The sequence below is a fragment of the Camelus dromedarius genome, chromosome 8, assembly GCF_036321535.1.
Source record: "Camelus dromedarius isolate mCamDro1 chromosome 8, mCamDro1.pat, whole genome shotgun sequence".
In the NCBI taxonomy this organism is placed as follows: domain Eukaryota; kingdom Metazoa; phylum Chordata; class Mammalia; order Artiodactyla; family Camelidae; genus Camelus; species Camelus dromedarius.
Genome location: NC_087443.1, coordinates 63,177,319 through 63,196,867, shown reverse-complemented (window position 1 = coordinate 63,196,867; position 19,549 = coordinate 63,177,319). Strand labels below are relative to the sequence as shown.

The 19,549-nt window shown below is 41.3% G+C and overlaps 1 protein-coding gene across 4 annotated transcripts in view; it reads left to right on the top strand.

Annotated features, from left to right (window-relative positions):
- The window catches only part of SORCS1 (sortilin related VPS10 domain containing receptor 1), a 468,685-nt gene that overhangs the window by 365,394 nt on the left and 83,742 nt on the right, over positions 1-19,549 (top strand). For all 4 annotated transcript variants that reach the window (XM_064488397.1, XM_010987109.3, XM_010987108.3 and 1 more), the window contains exons 10-13: positions 7,488-7,634; positions 16,260-16,362; positions 16,629-16,705; positions 18,554-18,645. In XM_064488397.1, the coding sequence (XP_064344467.1) occupies positions 7,488-7,634; positions 16,260-16,362; positions 16,629-16,705; positions 18,554-18,645 (419 nt within the window). The remainder of the gene's footprint in view (positions 1-7,487; positions 7,635-16,259; positions 16,363-16,628; positions 16,706-18,553; positions 18,646-19,549) is intronic.

The window sequence follows — 19,549 nt, the reverse complement described above, 5'->3', positions numbered from 1 at the left end:
TACCTAGATTCTATCCAGAAAAACTCAAAGCTGGCTCAGATATGTTCAGTCGTAATGACGCTATCGTTTGGTTGAGTATAAGTCTGGAGAGCAGAGGTTGTTTGTATCACGAAAAGCGCAATTCCTTTTAATGCTGTTTATATTCCTTCATCTTCAGGAGTTCTTGGGAATTTTCTTTTCGTATCTAAATGGCTCTGTATGGATAAAGACATGCTAACAACTGTATGCCCAACTCAGAGCTCAAGTGTTTGTCACGGCAATTACAGTAGACTAGCATAGGGCACAGTTTGTGTGCATATATTTAGAAAAACACACTGCAAACTTTGTTCTGCACTCACAAGTTTCTTCCCTTTCATTTCCTGCCCAAGTTCCAGATAAATATAGCATCATACATCTCAGCCTCACACTGAACACGTATTCTGGAAAACATTTACATATTCTGGTGATTTCATTTCAAATTCATGTTGGATAAAACTGTGATGTAGAGTCTACATTTTGGAGTCAGGCTGGCTGAGTTTAAATCCTGGCCCTACCACACGTACGTATTCTTGAGACAAATCCAACACCTTCTGAGGCTGAGTTTCCTTGTTTAAAATAAGGAGATAAACATGGTACCTACTTGATAGGATTTATCTGAGGATTAAAGAAGTTAATCCTCTTAAACTACTGTGAACAGTGCATGAAATACAGCGATACTCAACAAATTACAGATAGCATAATTATTATATTCCAATGAGTTTAAGCCCCAGTACAGTGTTCTCTCATTACAGTCTTAAATGTGTAAATGTCCAATGAACATATTTCTGCTATTTTGTATCTGTACTTCTTCCCCTATTGCAATTAGCATGGCTGTGTGACATCTTTTAACACCAACTCATTGTCTTCTTATAAACAAGCGTAAACTGCCACATTTCTTCTTTTGCAAATGTCTTATAAACATTTAAACTTTGTGTGTTTTGCTGACATGCCATGTGTTCTCTTGCCTTGATCCAGCACTTACAATGGAAATATCTTGCTTTGTGTAAAAGTCAAATCAGCTGTCCCAGATTAATCACTCAGTTTGCCTCCCCGGTCTAGGCTCTGTCCTTGCTCTCTTGAAAACATTTTCTGATTTTCAGGTTGCATTTTTCCTTCCTGATTATCGTCTCCCCTCTTTTCAAGTCAGTGTGGAGTAGTTTCTCTGGATAATTTTGTTTTCTGCCAAGATAGAGACTGTTTTAATTAGTCCCTTGGTGATGGAAAAGATGACAGATTTGGACAGGAATAACTTTTCCCTGTCCTGTTATCTGCAACTGTTTTTATGAATGGTTTTCTGAATTCAAACATCACTAACAGGGAGTGAGAAGAGGAAACAGAGTGACCTCTGGACGTGGCAAACCATTTTTTTGGTTTATCCTTAGGTTTTCCCTTTGTCTCTCTTGCAGTTGACTGTCTGTAGGGAAACTGCTAGCTCTTATTATGATCACTTTGAGCAGTGGTGTGACTGCATTATGTAAAGATGCCCTGCATTCCACATCCCGGGCCAGGGAAGAAGAGTCTTTGTTTTATTAGCCTGGCGGTTCACAGTAACTTGAATTGAAATTGATGTGATCAGAACGGCAGTGCTGTATCTGCTGATTACCTAGGTAGAAGGAATATTGGCGGACACAGAACCTGGCACAAACGTTCCTTCAATCTGATTGTTCTGCCTCGCAGAAAGCTGAAAGCCATCCAGCATGAATTTCCCAGTAGAATTGAAATGAATGTTGAGTGGTTGGAGATAAATGGAAAGTAAGAAAATCCATAGATGAGTTAATGAGGAGGAGAGAGGAGCAATATGCAAGGTGGGGGTGACAGAGGTAGAATGCATGGCGCACACGTCTGCTGTCATCGGGGGTGGCGGGAGGGCGACGTGCTCGCTTCCGCTTCTGCATGTCAAGTGCCTGCTGCTCTCGTGTGCCCCTTACACTGCGTGAGCAGAGGCGAACTGTGGACTGTGATGAGCCTGCGTATCAGGACACGCATTGTCAGTGAGTCTTTGTGGGAAATGCAGAGGGAAGCACAGTTCTCATTAAAATCAATCATTTTGTTCACCCACATCTTGAAACCTTATGGCAGATGAGGTTCTCTACACCAGAATGATATGTGTGCGTGTGATGAGATAGGGAAATGTCGGGGACAAGAGTCGAGGGCCCATCTTACGCGGTTCTGTAATTGTGAAATACCACAATTTCAGAATTTCCCCTAGTGTGACTTGGCCATTGAACATGGACTCCATTCTGAAGAGTCAAGACCTGTGAGCAGGAAAGTTGGATACAGAGCAAAATACAAGGTGGTGATTTTTATTGATGAAAGATCATAATAAGCAGTTAGTATTCAGGATACCATTATGTGCCAGATACTTTATTTTAAAACTTTCATAATTATCTTATTCAATCTATATATTAACTTTATGATGCAGGGATTTTCTTCTCTCCTATTTCAAACATAAGTAAATAGAGGCAGAGAAAATGCAGTCTTTTTTACAAGGTTACAAAGCTTGGTAAGTGGCAGAATGAGGACCTGAATCCTAGAGTATGCAAATGCTTAACTAGAAACTATGTTGTGTCTCAGGAAAGATCAGGATTTAGGCTTGTTATTTGATTAATAACCCTAATTTGGTTAACAATCCTAAGACAGATGCACAATAACGAGTATTAGGCTTTATCTAGCAGTCTAAGAAAATGGACGGGAAGAAGAAAAGGGAGGAAGAGCTGACAGAAACAGAATCAGCAGGTAATTTCTCTGGATCTAGTCACCATCTTCTGACCCAAGTCCTGAGCCTGCAGTTACAGGTACAATCAGGCCAGTTTTGTCTAGTGGTTGTATTTGGGCAACACTATCTTAGAAACAAGTGTCTTAAAATTTGGTCATTCCTGAATAGCACACATTCTCCAGTGGCACCATGTGCGATGGGAAACAGAAGACAGCATGCCCGATGGTGGCCAGAGCAAAAGAGATGTGATGAGTGTGTCTGAGACGTGTGATTCCTAGTGTATGCGTCTGGCATGGATGATGAGAGGGAGTCTGACAGCTTTGGGCAAGATCGTCTCTCCTCTGGGAAAGGGATATTAATTACTGATGATGAAGAGCGCTTTGGCTTAATGGGCAATGACAGTTCACCCCAGCCACACTGAAAGGGTTGTGTTGGGTGTAGCCACCTGGCTGATAAATTCAGAAAGCACAGAATGTATGCATACATGATTGAGGCACAGAGGGCATCAAGAAAGACGTAACCAATGACCAGCATGTGTTCCGTTACACACAGGGTGTTCCATACGTTATGGTACCTCTCGTCTCTTTAAAAGAGAAAGCTTAGAAGTTTTGTTGTTGTAGCTTACATTCTGATGCTTGGGGAAAGACTTACAATCCAACGTAAGAGGTAAGGAAGAAAAATTGCTCTCCCATCCAGGACAGATTTATTATAGGACACAGAATGTACCAGCTCATAATTTAAGGCTACTCTCTCCCTGGGCAGGTGAGTACTGCCTGATGAAGGCAACAGGGAAGGAAAGAACACTTCGACTTCCCTGATAGCACAGATACCCGTGGTCCCTGCTGCGTATCTAATTCTCCTGGCTGGGATCCTCTTTTTAGAACAGAAAAACATCCTAGCTCCAAAGCCCGAGGAAGTCATGGTTACAAATACGGTCTCTTTCTTGCCACATAGTTGATTCATTTTTTTTTTAATTCTCTTCAAATTTTGATACTGTAGATTTGTCACTTAAATCTGAGACAGAGAGGGTGGGAGGAATCCATTCCCAATCAGCATCAGAGGCAGAAATAAGCAAAAACCCCTATGCAAGGGTCTTCCCAATTTGGCTTTCATATGAGTTGTATGACAGATTGAGACAGAAGAGCACCCTCTGGGGTAAATTTTTTTTTTTAAATACAGAACAATGAACAAAAAACCCCCAGGTGTCTGAGGTTCTTTAAATCAGTCTAAGTCCCAGCACCTAAAGGTGAATGTTTAAAAAAACAAGCAGACAAACAAACAAAAACAGATATTTGGGGTTTTTTCTTTAAATCGTCAAAGAAATCTAAGTCCCAGTACCTAGCACATTCTAACTCAAAAAAAAAAAAAAAATGCTGGATGAATGTATAGTTACTTAGACATTCTAGGTGCTATATTCCCGGTGCTTAGAAGAATGCATGAGAAGTAGTTATGTGTTCAAAAAATATTAATTGAACAATTATTGAGTACATGTACTGAAGAATAAATAAAAGACAGTTCCCTGTAAGTATGATATCTATATATGATATTTCTATCAGGATACACTAGGATGAGAGAGAAGTTTGAAGAAACGGTACGGCCAAAAGGTGGAGTGTGGGGGCTGCAGACAGACTGACTTGAAGTTCGGTCCTGAGGTTCCCTAGGGAATGACGTTAGGCAAGTGATTGGCCACATCCAGACTTTGGTTGTAGCACGTGTGGAATGAGGGCGCATGAGTCTACCACGTAGGACGCATGGAGAGCCTGATGTGCTCATGCTGGCAAAGCATTTCCTGTAGACCCTGACGCTTCTCAAGTTCTCGATAAACGAGGGGCAGTGTTATTGTTCTGTCTTCTCATGCAGAATTCTTACTACCTATGTTATTCAAAACAAAAATAGGGCTTCTGATACAAAGTGACTTTCTAATTACTAATTGTCATGAAGGAATATGGTGGATTGAATGATAACCAAAGGTTATAAAAGAGTGGGAGACCACAGAGTGAGAGATGACACAAGGAAGAATTCATGGGTGGTAGGGAGCACAGGGAGCACCAGAGACGTTTCCAGAAAGACAGATGTTCTTACATGGTTGGTGAGAGTCAAGGTGTGAGTATCCTCTCTATGAGAGATGAATTAGGGGACAGAGAAGAAGAGTGGGGTCAGTCAAGATAAAGAAGAGGTTCTCGTTTCTGGATAAAGGCTTGGGCCTTGAAGGATGCATAGGATGTTGAGATGCCATCCTTCGGGTGAGCAAGTGAGTATACTGATGTGCTTTGTGTTGTCTCAAGGTTTGAACTATTAACACTTCGTATTTTAAAATCTAATCAAAATGGTATTTTGGCTTATATGATATTGGAGAATAAGGGATTTTCACGGATTAAGGCCCTTGGCGGAAAGAGGAAAATAAGCAGACCTTCTCCAGCTCTGTCCCCTACTGTCACACATTTCCTCAACTTTGCCAGGTTTTTACTCCTCAAGATAAAGCTGAAGGCCAGGCTGCCAGAGATGAGTTATAAATGGCATTTGATAATGCCAGGCAGTTGGGGGCCAGTAAAGTCACCGCTTCCACACATCAAATGAACCAGCTTCTAAACACGCCTAACCCTGCTCTGACACCTGGGCCAGAGAAGGGAGAGGACGGCGGGGGGAAATGGGCAGGGGAATGACCAGAATAGGTAATATTTTTATCCCTTCTCTCCGTATTGTCAATTTCTAGAGTGTTGAATGGTTAAGACAGTGCTGTCTGTCATGTTGGGGTCTGCTGTGGAGGGAACACAGGTATGACTGCGGGAAAATTCTGGTTGATGAAATTTAATCTTTAAAGAATTGGCAGTTTAGTCATTTAAATATGTAACAGCCTCTGGAACATATGCAAAACCAGTATGGGGTTCCCTTGTGAGTAGTCCTGATGGAGCTGGTGTAGTGAATGACTAAATATTATTTGTAATTAACATACCATTGCATGTTACTGAGGTAGAGTCCTCCTGGAAATGTGTGTCTTCCTCATTTGTTGAGGTTCAACAATGCATAAGAAAGTGGTCTGGATTCTGTCAGTGGCCCCACATGAGGCTTATTTTCCTAAGAGTTTCAAAGTATTCCTCCCAGCAACTCATTTATACCACTTACTTGCTTAACAGACTTCTTGTTCCAAAAGAGTGCAAAGTTGGCCCAACTCTAAGTTATCCCAGATGCCCAATTAGCAGGTATAAACTAATGAGGTTTGACTGTGTCAAAAGCAAAGGCGAAACATGCTGGTTCTCTTGATTGAAACCCAGCCTCTTTGAATTGACAAATTCAGAGATGCATTTGTTGAAAAAAAGTTGAAAGTGAAACTGATTTGGGTGTGAAGCCCGATTCTCTGTTATCTTAAGCAATTAAATTTTGTTTATGCCTCTGTTTCCTCATCCGTAGAATCGAGACAATAGCTGTTATGCAGGTTTATAGTAAATATTGGAGGTTTTATTTATACAGTACTGAGTATAGTGGTTTGTATGTGGCAAGGATTGATGCTGTTTTTTCATTCTTCTGCTTAAAATTTTTCGTATTATAATATAAAGGGCCTGAGTTAAGTTAAATGGGTTCACATATGCTTACTAGCTTACTCCCAGTCTATTCTCAGAAAGCTACTTAATCTCAGTTTCTGTTCCTTCATCCTCAGAGTGTAGCTAATGGCAAGTGTATCTCCTGGTTTTTGTGAGCATTAAATGAAATAGCCTATGCATGGTGTTGGAATCCACTATGCAACACATTTCAGACCCTTTTCTCACTGCCCTCACGTTTTCCTAGGTTGTCTGTCAAGCAGAGTCAAATATGTACAAATGTGTTTAATAAATTCTAAAACACATGAAAAATACAATGCACAATGAATCATTTATTACTGCACAGTTTTGTTAACTTACCAGTTGTTAACCACTATCCTAAGGTATAAAAGAGAGAAGGAAATTATATTTTCAGAGTCAAATAACTAATAAGGACTGTTTCTATGGGAATGACATTATTATAGGAACAGAGGAGGGATTCTTTGACAATTTAGGGAATCCACTGCTTCTTTAAGTTTAAAAGCTGTTCTCTTTTGCTCAATGTATTTTGGTAGCTTAATAGAGAAATCTTTTACAGAGGAGAAAAAAAAATGTAATACTAACTGGGTCATGAGCTTTTCCTGACCTCTTTCGATTGCTCAGGGCTGTAGGTAGCGCAGTGACTTAGTCGTTAAGAGCAGAGGCGGCGAAGCCACAGAGCTCTGGGTTAAAATCCCAGGCCCACCGCTTACTATCTGTATAGCTCTAGGCAGTGTGACCTTGGGCAGTCACTCTACCTGGGTGAGCCTCAGTTTCCTCATTTGTGAAATAGAATAAGTGAAACTGACCCAAAAAGACCGTTACAAAGATTAAGTGAGATAAATCAAGACAGTGTGTACTACACCTAAAATAAAATAAAAGTAGCCCCTATTTATTTATTATTTGCCAAGCACAGATCCAACAGCACAGAATTTATCTCTAGGCAACTGCAAGCTACTACCAACCTACCTTAGGGGAAATAAGAAACCTCTCTCAAACTTGCATGAGGACCCCCATACCACAAGGGGCATTCTGTCCCACTGTCCAGCGGCTCATTATACGTAAGCACTACCCTCACCCTCTTTGCTCCCAGATAAGTGCTCACGGCTGAATTTGACAGTCTGTTTTTTTTTTTTTAAGTAAACAAATATATTTCTTCTCCAATTGATGTATTTTTCAGCCATGTCAATTTTTCCCAGGTAGCAGGGATAAAGGGAATGTTCTTGGCTAACAAGAAGATTGACAACCAAGTGAAGACTTTCATCACATACAACAAAGGCAGAGACTGGCGTTTGCTGCAGGCGCCGGACACAGACCTAAGAGGGGACCCCGTGCACTGCTTGCTGGTAAGTCTTCGTATCGGGGCAGGATGCTTCACACAGTGAGGGCTGGAGATGGAGGTTAAACAAACAGATGAATGTGGTCTCAGGGCTTTTTGCTCAATTGATAAACGAGGGGACAGGCAAGGGTGTGAAGGCAGTATGTAGAAAAGAGTCACAGCACTGCCTTTTGTGATGGACCAAAACCATAAGAGAACATAAGCTTCTTGCTCTCTTCCAAGGGTCTTCAGTTGCAGCCCAACTTCTGATGAGGACCTCAATTTGTAGTTTAAGGGAGAATGTCATAGTTTTCATCAATAGTGGAGAAATACAGTCTTACTCTCCCATGAATAATCTGTTATAAACCAAATGATACATAAATTCAGCTATAAAGTCGATGAACTAAATGCAGAATTGTGTAGGTGTATTTTCCAATGGAGATGTTTATTCATATTGTCAGAGAAATGTATGCCTCAAACAAAGGTAAGAACCACAGATTTAAATCCTGAGTTGGTACTCTTTATAATATGTTCCATTCCTTTATATCATTGGATAAAGCTGGTATTGGCAAACTATGGCCTGTGGGGCAAGGTTGGCCCACTGCTTGCTTTTTTAAATAAAGTTTTATTGGAACATAGTCATGCTTACTCATTTCTATATTGTCTAAGGCTGCTTTTGGTCTCTGATGGCAGAATTAAGTAGTCATGACAGGGACTGTATAGCCCATCAAGCCTAAGATATTTACTCTCTGGCCCTTAAAAAATAAAGTTTGTTGACCCCGGCTTTGAAGTATGACTTTTAAAAAATTGCCTAACATTTGGGCAATAGATAGAATTTATTTGTTTTTGATGATATCCAAGAGAGGGATCAAAGACGTGTCATGTCTTCAAGGAGTTTGTTGTCTCCTTGAGGCATTAATAAATTAATGAAAACTTAATAAATGAAATATTAACATGTTAATAAATGAAAAGTTATGGGGTCACATTTTAGTAGTTCTGATGCCTGCCCTGTACTTGACACATGAATAGATTCTGAGTGAATGAAGAAGGAGGGGAGGGAGAGGTTAACTATAAAACAAAATATAATTCAATGCTAATCTCTAAAAAACAGTTCTGAAGTTGTATTCCAATTCATGAAAGGGTGAGACTAGTATGTAAAGCTAGCGGAGAGACCTCTTAGTTTTAGTAAGAAGGGCTTGATATGGACAAGCCCATCATACAATCCCAACTTTCATGTTACCCACACTCAGCATGCTTTCTCCTGTCCCAGGAAGTCTGAGCAGTCACTCTGCAGGTTCATCTCATACGGCTGTCAGTGCATCACCCTCCTCCTCGAGAAGATGCCAGCAGCCATAGCTTGACCTTATTAGTTGCAGAGGCTATCACAGTTGTCAGCATGCATCAGGGAAGGAGTCTGAAATTCACCCTCCCACTCAGTTTCTATCCTTATTTACTGGGAACTCACAGGGGGAAAGGGAAGCCGATGGCAGTGAGTGCACAAAGCCAGCTACAGAGTAGGTAAATGCAAGTTATTTACTGAGCGCTTACTCTGTGCAAGACATGGTTCAGCCTCCTTTTAGAAACATGCTCAACTTTCTTGATCAGCTATTATAAGTGATACTTTGTCGAAGATGCATGGGATGCACGAGTGCCTTGATGAGGTCCTCCATCCCAACATGTGCTTTGGTGATTGAATGTCCATGAGAGAGCGTTAACCATGTCACTGAAAGAGCCTTTCCTGGGTGATCCGGCAGCATAAATGGACCATTAGAAACGTCTCTTACACAAAGCGCTTAGCGAGGTGTTCCCTGCTGCACCCCCAGACCAGTGTTAGGAAGTCTTGCTGCTGTGCCTCCAAGATGGAAATGCAGTATCAGCTCACATCCCCATCTCCACTGGGACCATCCTGATACAAGTCACCATCATTCCTCACTTCCCCTACAGTCACAGGCTGTTCTTCCTGTCTTTACCTGGCAGTCTCTTCTCTACATAGCAGCCAGTGCAATCTTTAAAAAAAAAATCCAACTTTATTGAGGTAAAGCACACAGCATAAAAGTACCCATTTTAAGAGTACAGTGATAAATCTTGACAAATGTACAGACCCCTGTACCCACTATCACAGTCGAAATAGAACATTTTCATCACCCTAAAAAGTTGCTTTGTGTCCCTTTACAGTCAGCATCCACACCCTTGGCTCTAGAAAACCACTGCTCTGCTTTTTTTCATGATAGATTAGATTGCCCTTTTCTAAAATTGTATGTAAATGGTATCAATTTGAGCTTTCAAAATTCAGATCTTGTCCCTTCTCCCCTTAAACCTCCTAATGACTTTCTAATTCAGGTGGAGTAAAATTCAAATGCTTAACCCTGGCCCACAAGATTCCATCTGGTCCAGCTTCTGTCTCCTTCTCCTGCCCAATCTCCAGATTCTCTCTCTTTCCTTCCTTGTACATCGGCCATCGTGGGGGAAGAGGGCACCCATTTCCATACTATTAGCTCACCAAGCTCGTTTGTGTCTCAGGCTCTGCATTTGTCATTATGTTATGGATCTGGGTTCTTAGACTCTTTAATCAATAGAAATTGGTAAGAGGCCCAACAAGAAATTCATACAAGGCTTTGTTGGGGTTCATGGTGCAGCACAAGGGAGGAAAAACAAGTAACAGGTGCCCTTGCTTGCTTCTCAAGGAGGGGTGAGCTGTTCCCTTAAATGGGGTAGGAGTAGGAGCAGATTGATGCATCAAAAGGTGTCTTAGGTGGTCTGCCCACCCCTTTGGTGGTGCTAGGTGCAGGGATCATGCTCAGTACCCTGCTTTTGCACCTGGCACCTCAGAAGAGGTGTTTTGGTTTGGCTTTTTTGTGTCTCATTGTTCATAATTGCCCCAACTGTGCAAGCGTGTAATTTTCAGTCCCTTATAGTTTCTTTGTATCCTGTTGCTTGAAGAGATGTTTGTCCAGGTGCAAGCACTCCAGTGAAGGGTCCCAGGTTCAGTCTGCTCATTTATATCTCTTAAAATGCTCTTCTCCTAACCCTTTTTTTTTTTTTTTTTTGGCATTCAGCTCTTTGCTTAATTACCTTAATCTTAGAGACCTTCCTTGAGCATTCTCTGAAGTTGCACTTGGTCCAACTTTTTTTTATTCATGACCTTTCTCACTTTCTGAAGTCAGCACATGCATTAATTGACTTTCTGGTCCATCTTCCCCTGCTAATTATGAGCTCCATGGGCATAGGGACTGTGGCTATCCTTTTGGTCATCCCACAGAATCAGCTCAAGAATCATACTTGATACGTGGTAGGTGCTCAGCACGTATATTGTTGAGGGTGTTGTGTTTGTTTGAAGCAGACATGCCAAGGGCAGATGTTTCAGTTTCCTATCTGGACTTCAGTGGAAGCCTTTCCTTGCCATTGACAGTCACACTGAAGGATTTTTCATCATCACCACTTTCTGAAGCTCATGGGCACAAGTTGACCCCAAAGTTGACAAAATCAGTAGGCTCGTTAAGATTGAGCAAAGATGAATTAATGAGATCCAGATGTATGGTACCCAAGAGTCTTTTGGCCTTCCTCCCTCACTAACCCTGTTGTTTAATGTAGTTTTAATCTAAGCTCTAGAAAACAGGCAGCAGGATGAGGAGGTGAAAATGGCAAAAGGAAGAAGAGACCAAAATCATTTTATAAAAATTTGCCCAAAGCACAAAATGGGAAAGAAAATCTTTGAGCTACCAGAGACTCAGACTGTTAAAAACTTTTCTTTGGGCTTGGGGGCTGGTAGCAGAGGGGAGATAAAAAGTGATTTTAGATTGTGAGTGCTTGGAAAGTGACAGTGTCACCGAAAGCACAGCCTAGTGATTAGAAGAGATTTTTTTCCAGCAGGGCTGTTACAAATGTGGAACAAGTTCAGATTACAGCCCCAAATGGAATGTTCCTGGCAAAATGTATTCTATAGAAATAAGACATCCAGGGTAATTTGGGGCTGTATTTTTAGGACCCTTAGACTGATTGCCTCTAGGGTTCAGCTGGGATTTCCTTCCTCTGAAGACAGCATTGTACAACTAGATGGGGGTGTTACAGGTCACGGTCCACCTGCCTTCAAAGCCTCAGGATTGGGCTCCCAAGAGGCACGCTGTAAGCTGAGCCTGTAACAAATCCTAGGGCCCCTTAGGGAAAGCATGGTGTTTCATGGAGAGAGGCCGTGACTTCTTTATGGATTCAGTTGGCAGTTTTCTACTGGAGCTAAGCAGCCAGCTACCCCAGGAGACTCTTGACTCTGCTTCCTGCTCCTTTGCACTGGCTGTCACTCTCCAGGTTCTGCTGTATTGAAGTGGGGCTCAATGCCCCAGATCCAGCCAGTTGGCCCAGGGGCCTCCCTCCCTCAGCCATTGACTCTTTACTAAAAATCAAGTGAATTCCATGCTCCAACTCAGGGTCAGAAAGAGCACAAATGTGTGTGTGCAAGGGTGGGTTTGGGGATACATTCAGGCAATTTACCTGCTGCCTTATTGTTTATGAAAGCTCTGATCTGGCTTTTCACTACCTATGGGTAAAGGTACCATGAAGATGAGATGTAAATTCGGAGGTTAGGGGGAAAGAGGAATTGGAATGAGAAGCTGGTTGACTCGCAGATAATCTAACTGGTTTCTTTAAAATGTATTTTTTAATGAAGTATAGTCAGTTGTGTCAATTTTTGGTGTACAGCACAATGCTTCAGTCATATAGGAACATACATTTTTTTTTTCATGTTGAATCTAACAGTTTTTAAAGTTGATTTCTTTCGGAGGAGGGGGAAGTCCTGTATCATTTAGTACTTTCCCATCGACCTGTGCTAGGAAGACCATAGCTAGTTCATGGATCAGTTGAATTTAATGGGCATTTCCTGAACACTTGCAATGGCCAAATGATGTTGCTGGTTAAAGTAAGACATAAAAGAATAAGGCAAAAGAAAGGTAATTGGAGCCTAGAGGTCCACAATGGGCTTCAAGAGTTTGTGAACTCCTTGAATTTATATACAAACTCTGTGTGTGCTTCCTTTGGGTACTTTTTCTTGGGAAAGAGTCCTCAATTTGCATCAGATTCTCAAACTTTGTCCCTGACCCTGAAAAGATTAAAGACTAAGGATCCAGTTGCTCCTAGTATTGACCAACTGATGATACTCCCCACCGTGTGACAGACCATATGTGGGTAGGGACAACGGGCAGCTTCCAAACAGAGATGCTGGTCCCTCCATTCTCTGTAAGTCAGCTACTAGGTCATGGTGGTATTGGTGTACGGTTCTAGATTTTCTTACTATGGAAAGATAAGGGAAATAGAGAAATGTCTTTGGGATTAGCTATGCTTTGACTCTTCTGAATTGGAGCTAACTCTGGAAATGTTCAGATATTCAGTATATGTTTGCTAATGGGAGAAAAGAAGACAGAAAGGGAACGGTGGGCCAAGAGCCTCCTGCCTGGAAAAAATGTGCCTGTGAATTGGAGAGACTTGCTTTGTGTTTTTCAGGAGTTTGCAGGGGCTTGACAGACATTATAAGCAAATCTTTCTGTTAATCTTTAGTGGTTTTTGACAAATATCCAAAACTGTTCAGGTACAAAAGTTTAAGTTAAAAAAGTGAAAATGCATCATTTAACATCATAGGTCTTCAAACATTGATGTAGACTATATAACTTCCTTGAAAAAAATGGAGGAAAGAAAAAAAAAAAAAAAAGACCGAATATTTCCCTTGTACCAGCTGGGGGCAATCCAGTACTACAAATGTGAGAGAGGAGGAAAAAAGTGCCCGAAAAAGATTGTTTCTAATGTTGCTGCTACTGCATGAACTGGTGTCTTTTCTTCCCAAGTTAATTTATCTCAGGTCTCTGATAGCCATAGCAACAGAGCAGTGCTGAGCTGACCAGTTGAAAAATGCCCTCTTTCTTTTGTAATGACCAGTGCACTGTCTCAAATTACCCTTGACTCAGGTGGCAACTTAGCGTCTCAGCCCTCCAGACTGCTGGGTGATGAAGCATGTGGCTAGTGGCTGGCTTAATATTGCAGGCTGGATACCCCCTTGGCCAGGGATGTCCTGCTCTATTGGGTGGTGCGAAAGTCCCTCCGTTAAGCCCATCTGTCTAGGTGTAATCCCCAAGGAGACCGCTTCTTAGAATGCCGTGGGGATCGTCACATTGCTCTGATGGATGTGGTGTATACGTAAGTCCACGGACTCCTGGCATTGTTCTGCGTAAAACAGTAAAGTCAGGCCTTTCATGTCCTAACTTGAAAGCAATGCTTGATTTTTCGAGTGTTTATTGACTGTCTTTCGTAGATTCTATGCGAGGTTTTGCGGAAGATGCAACGTAGTGCTTGATGTTTTCTCTTTATTTACAGAGCATATCTCTTAGGGGGATAAAACTGCGTTTCTCGGATAGATGATCCAGGATTGTGCGTGGTAAAATAAACTTGTAAGCCAGAGAATGCGAGATCCTGATAGGCTGCTGTTGTCAGGGAAATTCTCATGGAAAACTGGTTTGATCCCTCTACTTTATCCTGTCTCAGCACCTGCCTGAGTGTTGCGAAACACTTTTCTGGGTCCTCTGCAACATACAATACCTGCTCTTGTTTTTCTGTTGGACAAAAGGAAGCCAAGTTTTGGGGTCTGATTGGTTTTTTTATAGGGGTGATCTTCCTTAGTCTTACGGAACATGATAGAGTAAAGATTCCTTTTTTGAAAGATTTCCATGAAACTTTCGTGTAAAACCCACAATATGTTGCCATCATCATTCCTTCCAAGTTTACTCTCTGTGTTCACAGTGAGGAAAAGTCCCTATTGTGATCCACCATTCTGTTTCACCAGTATCTTGGCTGCTTTTATTCCTGAGTTTCATTTTTAGTTTGTCATTCACACTCTCCCATATAAATGCAATCACTGCATCTCTGTAACTTGCTGAATCTCTGCTGGCTGAGACTTACAGAGCAGAATGAAAGTAATAACAGAGATACATCGGTGATTCCAAAAACTCAAGTCGATAAGATTAGAAAATAATCTGCCCAGCAAATGAAAAGAGCTGTGGGTTCAGACACAAACTGGTAGTTTTTGACAACTCAGTACAAGAACTATTTTAAATGAAATTTGTATAAGGTTTATTATCCTGTTTTTGAAAACCATTGATATATTAATCAGAAAACTTGATCAAGATTTTTATGCACAGACAGGTCCCTTCAATTTTCACTTAAATGGTCATTACTAGTGTGTTTTGTTTATAAGGATGACTTCTATGTTGAATAACGCTGAGTCTAATGATACCCTAACACAGATGCTGTATCAGTTGATTGGTGAATGTTAGGGCTGCTTCACGTTTCACACAGCTTCTTCTATAGAACTGAGACCAAGGTCTCAAATGGCTAAGAGACACCAAGTGTTGTAATAACCTATAATGAAAAATAATATGAAAAAGAATATATATAATATAAAAAACTGAATCACTATGCTAAATATCAGAAACTAATGTAACATTATAAATCACCTATACTTCAATTAAACAAAAACATTGATGGATCAAGAAGATGGTGTGTATATATGTATATATGCATACACATACAGTGGAATATTACTCAGCCATAGAAAAGATGAAATCTTGCCATTTGCAACATGGATGGACCCTGAGGGTATTATGCTAAGTGAAATAAGTCAGATGGAAAAAGAAAAACACTGCATGATTTCACTCATATATGAAATATATAAGAGAATAAATAAATGAACAAAACAAACAAAAACAAACACATAGATACAGAGAACAAAGTAGTAGTTACCAGAGGGGAAGGGCTGGGAGGAGGGGGAATTTGGAAAAGGGGATCAACTTCATGGTAATGGATGGAAACTAAGTTTTTGGTGGTAAACATAAGTAGATGTGTAATGTTGTACGTATGAAACTTATGTAATGTTACAAGCCAACCTTACTTCAATAAAAATTTTTAATTAAAAAAGAAAAAGATGCCAAGTGACCTCTTCAAAGCCCTCCCAACCTGACCAAACTTTCCTATCCCATTTATATCCCATTTTTCCTCTGTGGTCTTACCTGCCATATCACAGCTCAACTCTTCCTCTTCTTTTCTTTGTGACTGATGCTACGCAGGCCTGAAGTGTCCTTTATCCTCCTGACCATCTCCTCTGCAGTTCATATCCTCCCCATCTTTGCCTCAGGCACCATTTTCTCCTTGAAACCTCCCCTGATCCAAAGTTGGACATAGTCTTGTCATCCTCTAGAATTTCATATTTTGTCTGTACTGATCTGATGGCTATTAAGATAGTCTCTCTTTATGGTAAGCAATAGAAGATCTTAAATTATATACTCTGTAGTGGCAGGGACCAAACTTTAGTCAGTGTAACTCTTTCATAAGCTACACCTAGTGTTTTATGGATAAAGTAAAAAAAGTGTCTGTTGAATGGCCAAATGGCAATTCTATCAGTAGATTAGACTTACAATGAAGAGGCTCTTTCCTTCATCAACTTGGCAGCTGTCTTATACTTAGTGGACATCGGATATTTGTGCAATGAAAGATGGATGAATGGGTGGGTTCATGAATGGATGGATAGATGGTTGCATAAATGGATGGATACTCTGAATCTGAGCTTTAAAAGACCATTTAGATTACATGCTTTTATGACCCTCATTTCTCCTCTTCTCAGCCCTATTGCTCACTACACCTTCACCTTAAGGTCTCTGAGAATCCCTACACATCAGGGATCATTGCCAGCCGAGACACAGCTCCCAGCATCATCGTGGCTTCAGGTAAGAAGCTTGCTTGGTTTGTTCGCTGCTGTAAATTGTGTTTATTTTAAAGAGCTAGCTATCTGTGCTTGGAACTTAATGAGCAAGCTAAAAATATTTTTGAAAGGCACCCAAACCATTGACCCCGAAGCTAGTATGCTGGAAAACCCTGCTCAGATATAATGTTTACAGTGTATATCCATCTCAGGCAACGCGCACCACTAATGTAGCCTCTCGTTAGCTTTTGTAGAAAATTCCCTTCACTGAGGGTGATGTGCTGTCTCTAGGTAACATCGGTTCGGAGTTGTCAGACAGCGACATCAGCATGTTTGTCTCTTCAGATGCCGGGAACACCTGGAGGCAGGTAAGAGAGTGTCCTGGGCCAGGTCACTAAGGTTAAATGACGTGCAGATGGTCCCACCTGACTCAGTGCCGGGGACTTACTCATCCACCCGTAAATCCTAAATCTTGTTGAAGTATTGATTTTCCTTTTTATTTTATGAAAGGCTTTAAAAAATTGAGTGTAGCAAACATTTACGATATTTGATTTCTTTCATAAAAAGAACCCTTTTTCAGAGCCTTTCTGTAGGAAAGTTTATAAGTAACAGTGAAACCAAATGAGATATGAATAAATTTTTTTCCATAAAAGAAAGCTAGAAGTCTAAAGAGTTTATTATGTGAGGGACACGGAGCCTGGAAGGTAGATTATCTCCCTAACACTAAGCTGTCTCCATCAATTCCCCTTGCCTTGAAGTCAGAATAGGAAAGCGTGCAGTGATATAGAAATAGCCGTTACCCAGGTGATGTGCTGTGATGTTTAAAGCTCATGTGCAGAAGACAGAGTAATAACCGTCAGGGTGCATATGTTAGGGAAAGTAGAAAAGGAATCACTTTAAACCAATGCATTTAGCTTAAATGTTTCCTCTTTCTTCTGAATGAAAATTAGATGCTCACAGCTTATAAAACAGGCACTTAATGAGGTTTAGCAATCATAAGATGTGTGCCTAATGCACGGTTGTTACACTTCAATAAATATGTTTTAATAAGCCACTGACATTTAATTATCATACAATAACTAGCACCATAAATTGAAATCTAATGCACAGGTAATCACGCAGCAGTGAGAACAGTCCACTTTAAGTTTTAGACAGAGATGTCCACGTTGTGGTCTGGTTACCACTTCCAAGCTTCAGGCCCTTCCGTAGATCTGTACTGTGATTCTCATGTTTTGAGGAGAGTGGGGCAGGAGAGAAACTTGCTTAAGAAAACTCAGGCCTTTTGCCTTCGAGGTATGTAGGAACGTGGACTATTAAGCTTTCTATGGAGAATAGTCAGAAAACCAGAGTCTCGGGTTTTTCTCCTTCTAACACCCCAAACAAAGCCAAGAAGTCTCTACTATAGCCCTGGGATACATCTTGGGTATAAGAAGTAAACAAAGGGGAAAACATGTCTATGCTGTAACCACAGGCAAGGCTCTACTAGCCGTGTGACTGTGAGAAAACAGCACATGTCTTATATGGAGAGGACTGAGAAATTGTTTTCAGCCTGTCTGCCTTTGACCTCAGATTTGTCTCTCCACATCTGGAGAAAGACCCGGTAACACACATACCCAAAGAAGATGATTCCATTTCGGTCAGAACTGCTTTATGACTTGTTAGAGAGCCCGAGTCGGACGAGAACAGCTGTCCTCTATAATACTTGGAAACTTCGGAATAACTACATGTGGAAAAGACACTGAAATGCTGCACGTCCCAGCACCACCAGTTACTGTCTACATGGTCCTAAGCAAGTCACCACGTCTCCCTAAACCTTAGTTTTCTCATCAATAAAAATGAGAATGTTGGAGCAAACTATCTCTAAGGTTTCTTGCATCTAAAGACGTTACCCAATATGACAGTTGCCCGATATTCTGGCATCCTTATAAATGGGAATCAGTAGAACTTACCACAAAAAGATAGGAATACAAATATGAGTATAAAACTCTTTAAATTATTTAAATTTCCTTTGTGGGGCACCTAGAATCATTGTGTGTAACGCCAGTCGTACATACAGCCCACCTTGGGAATCATTGTTCGTAACTATGTCTGACCAAAGCCTTGGGGAACCCGGTTCTATCATGGGGAGGTCTTTCTTCTCAGATGAAGACTAAATGTCTGAACCCTGGGTGTGTGTGGATGTGGGTGTGTGTCCCTGTGTATGTCTCCTCTTCCAGATCTTTGAAGAAGAGCACAGTGTTTTGTATCTGGATCAAGGTGGAGTCCTGGTTGCTATGAAGCACACATCTCTCCCGATTCGACATCTCTGGTAAAGGCACCTACTTCCCCCAAGTCATGCGCCTGATGGTTCCGCCTGGCTGAGACCAGTCTGGAAGACAGGCTATGACTGTGGCTGTGCTTGTAGTAAATCGTCAAGCTCTACTAGAATATAACTTACTCCTTTGCTTTATTAAAGTGAAAAGAAAGCAGGGAGAGGGAGGGAGGGAGAAAGAGCTTGATTCTGCCCCTTAGAGAGGAATTACATGATGATTTTCAAATGCGACAGTCCCCCCAACCAGTGCCCCCAGACCGTATTCTTTTAGCCCAGTCATGGGTAGAATGGTGTGTTAAGGATAATCGCTGAATAGCTTAACCTCTTGCAGCCGCCCTTCCCAAATAGCGTGTCCTGGAGTTCAATATTTGCACTCACTGTGTGCATTCCACACAGAGATCAGCAGTTTATGGCACTTCTGCTCTGGTCTCATTTCTCCTGACCCCACTTCCTCAGCTTCCTTTCTGGGAGGCGATATTCTGCAGCTCTACCTGTAGGACTTCCACAGATGGCCTAACTTCCAGAAGGGTTTCTGATAGACTCCTTCATCTGTGTTTTTGACAGTGGCTCTTTCCACATAGGTGCTTGTTCAAAGTCAAAAACTTGATTTTCCCACCACTGTTGATTACTTTGGTGACTGAAGGGAAAGCTACAGAGATAAGAGAACCAGAGGCTTAGCTTGGGGGAAGGCATCCTAGAGAAAGGCAGAGCAAAGGAAACATCCTGTGTGACCATCAGAGAGGCAGAGTTCTCTCCTACTTTCAAGAGCCTGTCTTTCTGCACCTGTTCACTCAGTAAATCAGTCAAGATTTATGACAGTGTAAAAAGGATACCACTAATGGTTTCATCACATAGAAGTGGCTGGCTCAAGTCCCTCCCAGTAGGTCTCATAAGGCCGTTG